Source organism: Arachis hypogaea, chromosome 14, assembly GCF_003086295.3.
Source record: "Arachis hypogaea cultivar Tifrunner chromosome 14, arahy.Tifrunner.gnm2.J5K5, whole genome shotgun sequence".
Lineage (NCBI taxonomy): Eukaryota > Viridiplantae > Streptophyta > Magnoliopsida > Fabales > Fabaceae > Arachis > Arachis hypogaea.
Window position 1 is genome coordinate 5,120,579 of NC_092049.1, and position 16,318 is coordinate 5,136,896.

Consider the following 16,318-nt stretch of genomic DNA (forward strand, 5'->3'; position numbering starts at 1 on the left):
TTGTTATAAAAACTGAAAATCCATAAAATTTAACTTAAACACAGTTTGTAGTAACAATAAATCTCTCATGCAGTACAAAATTGTTAACTACATGATGAAATGTACTACATACAACAACCATGATTTGCATAACATAAAACAAGAGAGAAGAAACAACAAATTGTTTCCTTTATTCTGAATCAGCAAAATGATTATTAAGAACCTGACATAAGACTCAAGAAGGTGACATCAAAGTCTCAGTATAAGCAGCTGCAAGCATGGAACCTCTGAATAACCCAATCCCAGCAGCTTTAAAAGACCCGCCATTTCTGGTACTGTAAACACTCAACATTCCCAAATATGCCAACAAAATCTCATCTCCTTCCTCAGAAACCCAAATCGGAGCCATGTGAAAGCTGAAAAATTCAGGAAGCACGTTCGCATAAGGGATCCTGAACATCAAAGTCCAAGAACCAGCATTCCCATATTCCTTCATTACGAAGTAGTCAGCAACCATGTCTCGTTCCGCCACGATGCACAAGCACCCCTTTAACACGGCGGAGCGCAACCATCTAACCTCTATATCGGGTCTTCCATCAACGGGAGTAATAATCAGTGTTTGATACTGCTCCGTCGCCAAATCAAGAGAAAGGACACGAACCACAGCGAAGTTGTTTGCATCACACGCCAACCAATTAAGAGTGCCATTCACGAATTTCCCTGAACTGTCTTTCACCACCAAGCCTGCAAATCCATGGATCTGTCTCCAAGAATCGGTACCCAAGGTATAAACAAAGTTATCGAATTGGTAATCATTACGATTCGCAGCAAGACGAATGTTTGACAAGTCCAAGGTTGCCACCACCTTGTAACTGTCACCGATATGATCGTAGCCGAAGCCGTACACAAGGCCGCCGTCAGCCGCAGCGAGAGGGGGAAGTTGCTTGAACTTTCCGGTGGAAGGGTTCCAAACGATGGGCCAGCTTGGATTCGTGGCCATGCAGATCATGCCGTCACAAGAGCCGCACAGGAACTTCGTCCTGCTCTCCAAGCAGGGGAACTTGTTACGCGCGGGGGCGGCGGTGGCTTCGGACCCGTCTAACACGGAGGAGATGGAGTAGTCTCTGAGGTACGGTTGTGACTCGTTGTTGATCCGTAAGGTTTTGAAGGTTACAAGGAAGCGGTTGCGGTTGGGGTTGCGGTCCGAAGCTGAGGCTCGGAGATGGTCCTTGGCGAACTGAGGATCGGAGATGAACTCGTTCCAAGACTTGCATGTGGACTTGAAACGGAGGAGGGACTTCACCGGCAGAATCAGGAGGATTTTGGCTACTATATCGAAGGGAATGTTCGGCAGTGGGCGGTGGTCGGAAATGGAAGAGGAGGAGATCAGGTGGCGTTTGCTGGTTGGTGATTGGTCCTCATCATCAATGGTGGTGGTCGTTGTTGTGTCCTCCATGAGTGGATCGGAGCACGGTTGCTCCCGGAGAAACTGTGACCGTTGTCGGATCCACCGTGCGAGTGTGCTATGATTTTTGTTTCTCACTTCTTCTCGTATATATAATAGAGAAAGTTGAATTTAAAATTCGGCCTACATTTAATTATTAAAAAAATGAGTAATTTTATATCACTTATTAGAAAGAGTAAGTTTTTATTAATTAATTATTTTTTTATTTTAATTGTGTGAGATTTTATCCAATGCTATGAGATTATTCAATTTTCTTTTATTAGTTAAGTGTTAGCCAAATTTTAATAAAAATTATTTTCATATAATAAAATAAAAATTTTAGGAGTCTGTCAAATTTTAGTAATTTTGATTATTATTTGGCTAGTATAAATATTAAAGTATCTTTAATAAATAAATTTAATTAATTTATAGGTGTAAATTTTAAAAAAAATTAATGCAAATTATATTAATTTATGTATTAATAAATATATATGTAAATTATTTTTTTTATATGTACAAATACTTGCAAACATATGTGCATATTATTACTAACTAAATACTGTCTAGCTTAAAATAATAATATTTATTGGTCGAGTAGTATTAGTTATAATAAAAATGACTATACTACGTGTACACCAAAATCAGCCATTAAAGTTAACAATTAGTATAAAATACGTATTGAAATATAAATACACATTGAAAATAAATTAAACAATACATATTTATACATAAATACATTGATAGCTGATTTTAGTGGCTAATTTTGATATCCGAATAGTATTTTACAATAAAAATTAAATTTAAAAAGAGAAAGTATAGAGAACCAATTAGTGGTGTATTCAACTAGTGAAAAAAAATCAATTAAAAGAAATCCAAAAAAATTAATCTAATTTCACTCACATTCTATTCACAATAAGAAAAAGCAACCACATAAATTCTTGAGCTAAAAAATTTGGATATGGAAGTAAAATAAGTGTTATACCTTAACATGATCATTTTTGTTATTTTTTAAAATTATGGGAGGTACACAAATCGGACCCTCCCATTTGTGTTTAAAAAATTCTAAAACTTTAGAGTACACAAATCGGACCCAACGATTTGTGTTGAAAAAATAAAAAAAATTGGAGTACACAAATCATACTCTCCGGTTTATGTACTCCAATTTTTTTTAATTTTTTTAACACAAATCGAACGGTCCGAATACAGAAATCAGACGGTTTGATTTCTGTACTTAAAAATTGGACGATCTGATTTATACTCCTACATTAAATCATGCCACATCTTAAAAAAAATATCACAGTAAATTACAATTAAAAAAAAACACCATCATTAATCCAATATTAAAAATAAAAAATAAAATTCTTGTTCCTCTTTCCACACACCTTATCCCTCCTAGAGCTACCGCACGCGGCGCCTCCCTCTCCTAGAGTCGCCACACGCCTTATTCCTCTCTCCCAAAACCGTTGCACGTGGTCGCACTCGTCTCTCCCAGAACCACCGCACATTGTGTCCCCTCTTGCAAAGGAAGCAACGTCATCACCGCGCTTTGAATTTTTTACCTAACTTTCATGTGATCGAGATTTATCAGAGCTCCAAAAACTTGATTGTTTTTCTTCCATGAGCCACAAAATTTTCAAACTGAACTTGTTATTGTCATTTTTCGTAAGAATGTTGGAGAGCCAATTAAGTTTTTAGGAGGTCTAATATTCTTAGTCAAAATATAGGCAAAAAATTCAAATTCTGCAAAATCAACATGGCATTTATAAAAATTAAAGACTAATATGAGTTAATATTATAAATTTTGGAAGTCGAATTGAGCCAATTATAATTTTAAGATTAATATAAATCCGATGTTAAATTTCAGACTGAGTATTAACTCTAAAAAGAATTGAGATAATTCATTTCCTATTTTGTAACGGTTTGTATGATGACTCTGTGATTGTTTTCGTAACATTACCTATCCAACTTGCTCCCGTTTCTCTATTGGTTCTATAAATTCTAACTAGCCCTTGCCCTCAAGACACATTCCATATTTTCATACAAGAACCAATACTATTACTATAGGCACGTAGAAGGGGAAACAAAGGTTAATAAAACAAAAAAAGGAAAGGGATGGATACTGGAACCTATGGATATCCCAAACAAGGAGTGAAAAAGATTGATCCGTCCTATGATGTTCCAGAAGGAGTGGACATTCGGGGAAGATATGATGAGGAGTTTGCAAAAATCCTCACAAAGGATGCTCTGAAGTTTGTTGCTGAGTTGCAACGTGAGTTCAGGAGCCATATAAGGTATGCTCTGGAATGCAGAAAAGAGGCAAAGAGGAGGTACAATGAAGGGGCTCTGCCGGGGTTCGATCCGGCGACGAGGTACATAAGGGAAGGAGAGTGGGTGTGTGCACCGGTTCCACCGGCTGTGGCTGATAGGAAGGTAGAGATCACAGGACCTGTGGAGAGGAAGATGGTTATCAATGCTCTCAACTCTGGAGCTAAAGTCTTTATGGTTAGTACTAATTACCAACACATCTTTATGCGCATTAGCAGTGTTTTACGATGGGGTATCCATTTTACATGGAATAAAATGTGTCGACTCATTCATTATTTACTATTGGATTGGATTTCAGTAGAGTCTATATTCTATTCATTGAAAGATAATGGATAAGTCAACAATATTGTATATCTAAAGTGAATGAATTAGTGAAGAAAATAATTAAATGATAAAATGAGAGATAAATCAATAATCATCATTGAATTTGTAATTCTTATCATGTGAACTCTATTATCTTAATTTGAAACTGATTAATATTTCACTTTATTATTTTATTAATTCTCTCCCTTTGAGGAGTTTGATCCAAAATCAATATATCAAACATTTATTTAGTGCTTCCTTAAAAAAAAAAAAGAAAAAAAGAAACACTGTACTATACTCCCCACATGCTCTTACAAAAAACAAATTTTTTTTACCAGTACACTTGATTTTTTTTACATTTGTGTTTAAAAAATTCTAAAACTTTAGAGTACACAAATCGGACCCAACGATTTGTGTTGAAAAAATAAAAAAAATTGGAGTACACAAATCATACTCTCCGGTTTATGTACTCCAATTTTTTTTAATTTTTTTAACACAAATCGAACGGTCCGAATACAGAAATCAGACGGTTTGATTTCTGTACTTAAAAATTGGACGTTCTGATTTATACTCCTACATTAAATCATGCCACATCTTAAAAAAAATATCACAGTAAATTACAATTAAAAAAAACACCATCATTAATCCAATATTAAAAATAAAAAATAAAATTCTTGTTCCTCTTTCCACACACCTTATCCCTCCTAGAGCTACCGCACGCGGCGCCTCCCTCTCCTAGAGTCGCCACACGCCTTATTCCTCTCTCCCAAAACCGTTGCACGTGGTCGCACTCGTCTCTCCCATAACCACCGCACATTGTGTCCCCTCTTGCAAAGGAAGCAACGTCATCACAACCTCGCGAGAACTAAGTGACGCCGCACTACATCCAAACGCACCAAAATTTAAAAAATATATTATCATTTAAGAATTTATTAATTTTGATGTGCACAGTTGTGCAATTATAATCATTTTTTAGATGACTATTCATGCAGTTAATATAAAAAATAATTATTTTTATAAATATAATATTATGTAATTAAATATATGTATAAAATAATTTTATACTAACAACATATTAAAATTAAATTCATCATTTAATTAAATGTTATTCCATTAACTTATAGTCAAACATGATTAATTTTCATATTTATTACATGGAAAAGTCTACCGGAAAAGAGGATTTAGTTTTCCATGTGTATTAATCATTAGTCAACTAACCAATGTTATAATTTATTTGCGAGCGACAAACTGTTAAATAGAGTTCTAATTCACGACGGATTAATCTTTTATCTATTGGATTAAAAAATATTGTGGATAACAAAAAAAATTATACAATGTTATATTAAGAAACTATAATTAGGCTATTCACTTTTTGAATATTAAATAGAGTTCTAATTCACGACGGATTAATCTTTTATCTATTGGATTAAAAAATATTGTGGATAACAAAAAAAATTATACAATGTTATATTAAGAAACTATAATTAGGCTATTCACTTTTTGAATATTAAATAGAGTTCTAATTCACGACGGATTAATCTTTTATCTATTGGATTAAAAAATATTGTGGATAACAAAAAAAATTATACAATGTTATATTAAGAAACTATAATTAGGCTATTCACTTTTTGAATATTACTAGTATTTTTTGTCTGTAATAATATTACGAAAATATGAATCTTTTAAAATTACGTTGTCTTATTTTGACATTATAAATTATAGCACAAAAAATTTATATAATCAAACTATTTTTATAAAAAAAATCATAAGGGATAAAAAATCCCCTCGACTAAGAAGAATAGAGTTTTCCTAGAAAAAAGTTAAATAATAATCTTTTTAATTATTATTTTTATGTGAAAGAGTTTAGTTTTTTACTAATAATTAATTTTAATATTATTCATTATCTTAAATTTGAAAAAATTTAACGTATATACTTTTACATTTGATTAGATGTTAAATCTGTTGCATAAATAAAAATAATTAATTTTCATATTTGTTATTTAAAAATAGTATTCTCTCTCCCTCTCTCTCTATATATATATATAAAATTAGATATTAGTATAAAAAAATATATATTAATAGTTATAAAATTAACTTAAAATTAGTTTTTATTGAAATAATTGAATCTTGATTCTAATTATTAATCAAAATATTAGTATTCTCTCCAAATTATATGTAATAAATATTTAAAAAAAGAGAAGTAAAAATGTAAATTAGACAGATAAGCGGTAAAAATTTAAAATTAAAAAAGAAAAACTAAAAAACTATGCATGCATATAATAATAATATATATTTTTTATGTGAATAATATTACGTGATTATTTTTTAATTATATTTAATTATAAATTTAATGTATTTTTTGTAATTTTATGAATTTATTTAAATTATATTATTTTATTAATTTTACTTTTTTGTAGAATAGAAAAATAGTAAGAGACAGAGAATGAAAGAGAAAAAAGAAAGATAAATAAGAAGAAGAAGAGAGAGTTTCTTAAGTTTGGAGAAAAATATTTTATTTTAGTTGTAATGAAAGAATATCTCATGATACATTTTTTGTTTATCAAATTAGTAATATGAAATATAAAATATAAATTATAACTTATTTATAGAGCGAGAAGGGTAAAGAGAAATAGAAAAGAGGAGAGAGGTAGATAAGAGAATGGAGAAAAGAAGTTTATTAATTTTGGATGAAAATATTTTATCTCAATTTTAACTAGAGAGTGTTATGTGACACATTTTAGTTATTAAATTAATAATATAATAATATAGTTGTATTTTAATTTTAATTTTAATTTTAATATTTTAATTTAATTTTAATTATATTTAGAGAATATTGTGTTGTACATTTTGATTGTCAAATTTATAATTAGTCATTGATATATATATATATATATATATATATATATATATATATATATATATATATATATATATATATATATGTGTGTGTGGAAAGAGATAGAAAAAGAGAGAGAAACGAGGAGAAAATTTTTTAATTTAAAAAAAATTGATTTTAAAAATTTTTTAATTTAAAAAAAATTAATTTTAATTACAATAATAAAAGAGTGACATGTGACATATTTTAATTATAAAATTAGTTATATATAATAAATTCGTGCTCGTGAAGCAATTTTTTATATTCACCCTTTTATCTATAAGATTTATCAGATTTCAATTGTACGAAAAATTATACTAAGTCCTTTATTCTTTTTTTATGGAGTTATTTTTCCCAATGTAAATGACTTAATACATCTTTTTTATACTGAATTACACTAAATAATATCGCTTTAGTTTTGATACTAAATGTTGATATCACGATATTAGTTAACTTTAATGATCATCTATATTTTTTTTTTATTTTTGGTGAAGGATAAGATATTTTTGTGGTTCATTTCATTAGATATTTAGTGCCAAAATTAAAATAATATTATTTTGTCTAATCTAGCATAAAAAAGTATGTGTCAGTCATTCACGAGTGATAAGTAACTCATCCACAGAAAAGAGATGAAGATCAATGTGGTATAAATTTTTCAATCTCGAAGAACTTTTATAGTACAATTGAAATTTTGGAGTTTTTTTTAGTGTAAATAACTAATTTTAGAGATTGCCTTAAAATTTAAGATGAAAATGTAAAAAATGTTAAAAGTAATATTCTAAATCAGTATTTAAGAAAAATTTTAGTTAAATACTTTAGTCCTCAATAAATTTTAATTATTAAATTAATCTCTTAATTTTTATTTTATAAGACAAATTAATCTCTACTATAGATTATTTGTCCAAAAAAACGATTGATCTTAGAATTTTAAAAATGTTTTAGAACTAATATGCTTTTATATATTAAATAAATGATATGATCTGAATTTTCTATTTTTTTAATCAAAATTTGAAGTAAAAAATTAATGTCTAACAAAATAAAAAAATAGAGACTAATTTAATAATTAAAATTTGTGGAGGATTAAGTTGTTTATCAACTAAAAATTCTTTAAAAATTGATTAAAATTTGAATTTATTTTAAAATTAAATTGGATTGAAATCTCAATAAGAAAATTTAAGAGGCTTATATTCTTTTTTATCAATATTAGTCAATATTTTAGATTAACACTTTATTTTTATATTATTAGCATTTACAATTTAAAGTATAAGATTTAGAATTTAATTTAAATGTTTAAAATTGACTAAGTATTAACCACAAATAATAAATTTTGTTATTCATGTAGTATTACTCTTTTCATAATTCAATTGTTCACTTTCAATATTTTATTATATAGATTAATCTAAAAAAATATAAAATTTAGAATTGATTTAGTATATCATTATAACACTTTTTATATATGTATATTATAATTTTAAAATTAAAATACATAAAAGCATGAGTATTATTAAATAAAATCTCGCTATGTTACTAACAGCATTTCTGTCAATTTCTGCCAACTCTTGTTTATAACTGTATTTAATGAGAGTGTCTTTATAGATGTGTCTAATAAAAATATCTTTTTTATGACTGTGTCTAATAAAAATATTTTTATAGATGTATTTTTTGGATGTGTCTCTTTATACATGTGTTTAAAATATAATAATTAATTATTATTGACAATAAATTGGTAGATAATCTATTAGTACCCTATACTTTTCCTATTAAATAACATACCTATTAATGTACCAATTTTATGAAATTTGGTAAGTTATCATTATAATATATCATATTAATAGTTAGATTGATGAAATTTATCACCCACAAATAATGATTCAAGGTGTAAATCAATCAACCATACATCACATTTTGATAAACTTTTAATTTTTGGAAAAATACTTAATGTTTTTTAAAAGTGGACATACACACCAACCTCATTTTATATTTGGTAAATTATATATTTGTATTTGTAATTTTTAAAAGTACTATAATACTCATCAAACTAAGCCAGTATCCATCTACTGAGATATATTCAAAATTTTAACTACTGTAATTTAACTATATAAATGCAACACAAAATTAAATCAAAAGTACTTTTCTAATTAAAACAAACATAATGCTTAGGTTATTCGATAATTAAGAACCCTTAAGTAGTTGATAATAGGCGCATGGTATCAAAGCTTATTTGAAAAATAAAATGATGGCTAATGTAAGTTTTTGTTGGACGGCAAAGTGGCTTTTATTTTGCCACATATAGCCAACAATTGTTAAATGTGTATTGATTAAATGCGTGAACAAAGGGATTTTTTATTTAAATAAATAAAAAAATGTATTAATTACCGTAATAAATAATGTTAAAAATATTTACCGTTTTGCATTCTCCCATCATATCTCGTTTACACTGTAAATGAGATATATGGAAAGTCCTGCTCTCTTCTTGTACACCTTGAAACCAGCTCCCTTCTCTGTTCTTCTCAATGACGGCCAATAGTCTCTGTGAGAATCGGCATCCAGCAGCGAGCTGTGACTGCGCCTCTCTACCCTTCGTGACGAATAACTTCTATAATCTCTCGTACGTGATGCGCATAATGGCAGATATTGGCAAGTACCAGGTGCCCTTCAACACTGCATTGATGCACTCGGATAGATTTGTCGTCATGTGGCCAAACTGACGCCCGCTGTCGCAATGTTGTAGCCAAATATCGTTCCTGAAACGACTAGCCCAGTCAACCATGGTAGGCGAGACTCCTCTCAACGCATCCATGTACCACTCGTAACCGGCCTTGCTTGGACTATAAGCAGCATTAATTAATGAGGTACCTCTTGTCATCGACTGACTTGAACCATGTCATGAAGTTTGCAGCCATGTGTCTTATGCAGTAAACATGGTAGGCTCTAGGGGGAGTCCAACCGCTGTCTTCGGCGCTAAGCGCTGCCTTAATAGCCTGAGATCTGTCGGATATAACCAGCAGGTCGTCCTGTGGGATGACGTGGCGTCTCAGATTAGTTAGGAAGAACGACCATGATTCGGTGCTCTCGGATTCCACAATGGCAAAGGCAATAGGCAAGATGTTGCTATTCCCATCTTGCGCCACCGCAATAAGCAACACACCACCATACCTGCTATACAGATGCGTACCATCTACAGAGACAAAGGACTTGTAATGCTTGAAAGCTTCTACACATAATGGGAAAGACCAAAATACCTTGTCGAACATACTGCAGTCACGTACAAGGAGGTGCCCATTGTAGAATGGTTTGACGCGGAGGTCACAAAGGGTATTAGGAAAACAGTTATGTAGTGTCTGAAGCAACTTGGGAACCTTATTGTACGACTCATCCCAATCCCTATAGATTTGTGCAATTGCCTTCTTCTTGGCCATCCACACCTTTCTGTAGGAAGATTTGAAGTGATAGCTCGCTTGGACCGCACCTTGCAAACGAGATAGATTATGTGTCATATCTCGTTTACACTGTAAACAAAATATATGAAAAATCATCTCATTTACAGTGTAAACGAGATATGACTGGAAAATACAAAATGATAAATATTTTTAAAATTATTTATTTTGATAATTACTGTATTTTTTATTTATTTAAATAAAAAATCCTGAACAAAGAAGGTAGTAATCAAAAGAAAAAAATATGCCACCAACCTCAAAAAATTGGCACACACACAAAGCTGTATGCAAATTAGTGCTACAGGACAAACTCTCGCCTATAAATTAAAAGGAGTCTTTCAAGCCATGTTTGAGGCATCAAAAACAGAAGCAATCAATAATAAAAGCTTCTTGCGGTGAGTATAGATACAAAATCAGAGTATTGTGGGGAATAATACACCATATTTAGTTATGAGAACAAGATAAAATAAGATAGTGAGAATAAGATAAAAAAAAATAAAAATAAAAAATTAATATTTTTATATTTATTTGATAATAAATTAGAATAATTTATAAACATTTAATTTATTTTTATTTTTTATTTAAAAAATTTAAAAAATATATATAATTATAAAAAATTAACAAAAATAATAATAAAAAAATAAGTTGTATCTTTGTTTTTGTTAGTGTCTGTATGTTTTTTTTGTCAAAATAGATATAAAATACAATAATTCAGTGTCTTTAGCCATAAAGATAAATATTTTATCTGCTAAACATAATTTTATGTTTCTATATTTTTATTTCAGTGTCTTGTCCTTATAAATAAATACAGCCTAAATTTTAAGTAAATTTTTTAGTATTCATTATTTATTACAAATTATAATAGAATAATATCTCACTCTAATCATGCTATAGTATAATTATAATTAAATATAGTGAATATTTTTAAAGTCTGATACTTAATTTTTTCTAACAATTTTAGAAATTTTCACATTAAATTAAGAGTGTTATTTTTTTTATATAATACATATTTATTGTTTATTGTACGAATACTATTTATCGTATTCGTATAATACTATTTACCTATACATTTACGATTTATTTGTACCTATGGTATAATTTTGTTTAATGTATTTACTGGTAATGCTCTATATTAATTTTGGTACACTTTCATTTATAAAGAGTGTTTAATATGTTAGAAGTGTACCTGCTATATATAGTTTTTACTATACACGGGAAATATAGACATACATGCATGGAGATGGAGATTCTGAAACAAATCTATCAGAAATCGTACATATTAGCGTGTGTTATTATTCTCAATGAATGGTAATTAATTTTGAAGTTGAAGCATAACTATATATATATATGGAGTAATTCTTGGCATACAAGCGATTAAGGCTTGTAAGCCTTACAAGTTCAATTAAAACTAACGCTCAAAACACGCTTTCAACCATTTTTCTTCCTCTTCGTCTTCTCCTTCTTCTTTTCTTTCGTTTCTTGCCTTCTCTTTCTCCTTTTTCTCCTTCTTCTTCTTGCTGCACGTTCTTCTTCCTCTTACTCTTCTTCTTCTCCTTTTCTTTCGTTTCTGCACGTTCTTCTTCATCGTCTTCCTCTTCTTCTTCATTTACGTTCTTTCTCTCTGTTTTATCTTTTTTTTTTTCGATTTTTCATGGTGAAATCGTTTTTGAAGAAGAAGAAGAAGCAGTAGAAGATGAGGAGGAGAAAGAGAAAGAGTTCTGAATTATGCATAAGATGTATTTTAACAATTTTGGGTGTATTTCTTTAAATCCTTTGGGTGTATTTTCTATAATCCTTTGGGTGTATTTCTATAATCGTTTGGGTAAATTCCCGTAACCGTTTGGGTATATTTCTGTAATCATTTTGGGTGTACTTCTGTAATCGTTTGGGTGTATTTTTGAAGTTCCATTATCTTCAAAAGGATTACAGAAATACACCCAAAGGATTACGAAAAATACACCCAAAGTATTTAAGAAATACACCCAAAATTCGTTGCATAATTCAGAACTCTTTCTCTTTCTCCTCATCTTCTGCTGCTTCTTCTTCTTCAAAACGATTTCAAAGCTTGATTTCAGAAACTATGAAAATCGAAAAAAAAATAAAGAAGAAGAAGAAGAGGAAGAGGAAAAGGAAGAGGAAGAAGAGGAAGAGGAAGAGGAAGAAGAGGAAGAGGAAGAGGAAGAGGAAGAGGAAGAAGAAGAAGAACCGTTCTGAGTGTAGCGCTTTGAAAATAGGAAACGTTGAATAACGCATTAAAAGGCCTAGTAACTTGTAAGACTTGTAAGTCAAAAAGACTTGTATGTGTAGCACTCCTCATATATATGTATGCGGAAATCGGTTTACATATATATAATCAATGTCACTATATATATAAGAAAATAGAAAGTACGAGGAGCCAATAGAATTTATAAGAAAATGATCATATATATATATATATATATAAGATTGAATGCAAGATATACCAATAGTATCTTATAGATTAAATTTATCCGTCACGAATTTCGGCATGAAGCATATAAGCATATCTAAATACACAACAAACGAACTCTTCACAAATCAATGAGGTGTTCATGGTAGTAGTAATATATGAGAAATGTTAGGGGTCAACAATTTTGGTGTTTTGTAATTATCAATTGGTCATTAATAATATTTTTAATAGTGTGAAATTACATCTAATAATAAAAAATCATTCATTTTTATTTTAATGGTTAAGTGCCGGCCAAAAAACACAAAAGTTACTGACCCCTTAAACTTTTCCATACATAAAAGGAACGAAGAATGTGTCAAAAAGACGTGCTTATGTAACAACAACTTCTTGCATTGGGAAGCCTCACATTTTTGTGTTGGATCTTGTAAACTCCAATAATGCTTATTGGCTGTTTATATATATATATATATATAGCAACAAAAGCAAGAATAAGAGTGGTGCTCCGATCCATATCCTTCATGATGCTAAATTGTTCCACTGTCAAATAAATATCACACTATTTTAGGTGGATTTAAAAGAAAAATTATAATTGCATGCATCAAAAAGAAAATTTTTAGAACGTGATGACTTATAAATTCTCCTAAAGTGGTGATGACATTACAAATGTTACTATTCCTATTCTTCGTGAAGGATTATCATGTGTTCATAACACGTAGCGGAAGAAAAGAAAGTAATCTTAAAGATCTATTTTGTGCTTAAATTTTATTCCAATAATAAATATATAATAGATCAGATCTAAATACCTTTAGACGCTTTAGTAAAAATTACTTTCTCCTTCGATGGTACGAAGGCGCTATGCGTATCCACACCGAGACCAACCTTTGCTGTCAACTTCTTGACCAATGGACATCTGATCTAAATTGAGAAACCTCTTGCAACTCTTTGCACGCCATAAAATTCTTCTCCAAGAATCAGGCTCACATACATTTATATGTGTAGAGGTAACGGAATAAAACTCTTTTTATTCTCGTCTCTTTCTTTCATTCCTCTACTCTTGGCATACATATATATAGTATGAGATTTGTTACTGATTTTAAATTTGATTCTCAATTCAAATTTAAATCATATCTTGTTATTTTAAACTTGAATCTTTCAAATTTATGAATCATATCATAACTCAATTTGAAACAGAATCAGTTAGGATCTCATCCAAATTTAGAATTTAAGTTTAGAAATAGAATAACTAATTATTCTCAAATCTCATATAATATTCTCAATTATTATACTATTATTATATTCTTGGTGCTAGCAAAAAATATAATAATATTCCATTTGAATTAATATAATTATTTATTTGATCAAATCAAATTAATAATTAAATAATTCTACAGCAAAGATTAGAACACTCGTTAGTGTGTGACCCCATAGGTTCAATACTAAGCGGGTAGTAAATTAGTCATACTAAATTTACTAATCAAGGTTGGCGTCTAGCAACACTCCTCAACGACCCGATAGTATGAAGTAATATATTTTTACTAAGAACCTCAGAAGAACAAAGTATAATTCCTTCCATCTTTCCAGCTCTTGGTTAACCCTTAGAGTATGGTTTAATTGTCAAACTCTAACTTGTTACCATTATTATAATGAACTGTGAATGACCTAAGAAACTCATTTCTTCATTCATTCAATCCCCTTGGCCAAGGTTTTATTCATCTCAGTCATTATAATCATAGAGCTCAAACTCTTTACCGAGAGTTGACGGATTCCTTATTGACTAATCATTAATTCTACAAGTATTTAAATCATACCCAATATCCATTCAACTAGCACCATAGGGTATTAGGTGTCCGGAATCAAAGTATAATAAATACATTGTTAATTACTATGACAGTCGCAGGTCAAAGGAAACTCTATTACTGTGTTCATCTTGAGAATATCCTATTGACAAATATACGGTAATTATAACCATTAGGAATTCTCAAAGTGAGTCAGTTCAATGGTTATATCTCTATATGCACCATCTATATATATAATTTAATAAATGAGATCTATTAATCTTCATCCAATGAAGACCATTATATATATATTGATCTTTTCGGATTATTAATGTCCTTTTTAATAATCCTATGACCAAGAACAATTTAGATTAAATTATAAAATATTTATCTCTCAATATTGTGATCACTATCACAATGATAAATCTCTAAATTTAATCAAGGACGTTATTATATTAACATTTTAATATAATAACAATAACAAATTATTTGACACGTGATTGATTGGATTGTGGTCATACTACTTATTCCCAACACTTCGTAATGCTATATGTTTCTACAAACCACGCTCAGTAAGTGTATTTTAATTTTTTAATTTCACACTACATGGACACCCTTTATAATAAACATTATTTTAAAATGAGTATTTTTTTTAACAATTATGCGTAAATTTTTCTTGTTTTGTTAACTAAAAAATAATTTAAATACATAATTAATTTATAACAATTATATTTTTATATAGATCTCAAAAATAATGTTTGATGTAGGAATAATATTTTTTTTTCCAATTCTCTCTCTGCTTTTTCAATTTCTTTTTACCTTCCAACTATTTTCTCTATTCATAAACAAATTAAACCTTAGAGGAAGGCAAATGAAAGGAGGAGACAGCATAGTTAAAGAACTTAGGTTGTGTTTGTTTTTGCAGACAAGATAGGACATGATATTGAGACAGAGATACTGATCGAGACAGAGACACTAAAAATTATTTTTTATGTATTGTGTTTGGATATAATGGACAAGACACTAACGTAATGTCTAGTATTATATTTGGATAAATATAAACAAAATTAAAATATAATGTAAAATTACTAAAATAAATCTATCTAATAAAATGGATAGAATTTTTCACAAGATAATAAAAAGGAATAATAGGAGAATAATGAAAAATAACTATGGACAAAAAAGGAAAAAATTTTCATTAAAAATTCTGTGTCTATCTTCTTATTTCCATGTCCATCAGTGTCATTCATTTAGAAGTGAACACAAAAATGAAAAAAATGTCCCAGAGACATTGTGTCCAGTGTTTATATTTCTCTATCCTAATACGTTTTATATATGTATTGTTCATATCTCTATGTCCTATCTACAAAAACAAACATAATCTTAAAGGCAGTAGTCCTAATTCGGTTTCAAAATGACAAAAGCCATGATGACTGCTGGAGCAACAAAATGATTAACAAAAAAAGTGCTACGAAAAAAATTGAAAATGTTGCAAAGCGTGCAGCTAACTGCAAGGAGAATTAACGGAAGAGGAAAATGAAAACATTACTCTAATGAAATAAGAGATTTTGAAAGGAAAGAAAATGAAAGAGTAGAAAATGGATGGAAAAGCCCATTTTTCATTGTTTGGATCAGAGAGGAAAATGAATGGAAAACAAAAAAGTTACCATGGGGCCCATACAAATTTTTTCTTCTCAATGCTGCGAAGAAAACTGCAAGAGAAAGCTAACCAATGTTGAAATTCCAAAGTTA

At 29.5% G+C, this 16,318-nt stretch overlaps 2 protein-coding genes across 2 annotated transcripts; both read right to left on the reverse strand.

Annotated features, from left to right (window-relative positions):
• Positions 1–1,507, reverse strand: LOC112741132 (F-box/kelch-repeat protein At3g23880). Its single transcript, XM_025789985.3, has one exon. The coding sequence runs from the start codon at positions 1,433–1,435 to the stop codon at positions 215–217; it is 1,221 nt and encodes a 406-aa protein (XP_025645770.1). The 5' UTR covers positions 1,436–1,507; the 3' UTR covers positions 1–214.
• Positions 1,508–9,522: 8,015 nt separating this feature from the next.
• On the reverse strand, positions 9,523–10,423 carry LOC112742128 (uncharacterized). Its single transcript, XM_025791375.1, has 2 exons — positions 9,801–10,423; positions 9,523–9,754 (listed from the first exon to the last, which is right to left on the reverse strand). Exons 1-2 carry the CDS (start codon positions 10,421–10,423, stop codon positions 9,523–9,525), a joined length of 855 nt encoding a protein of 284 aa, XP_025647160.1.
• Positions 10,424–16,318: the final 5,895 nt, after the last annotated feature.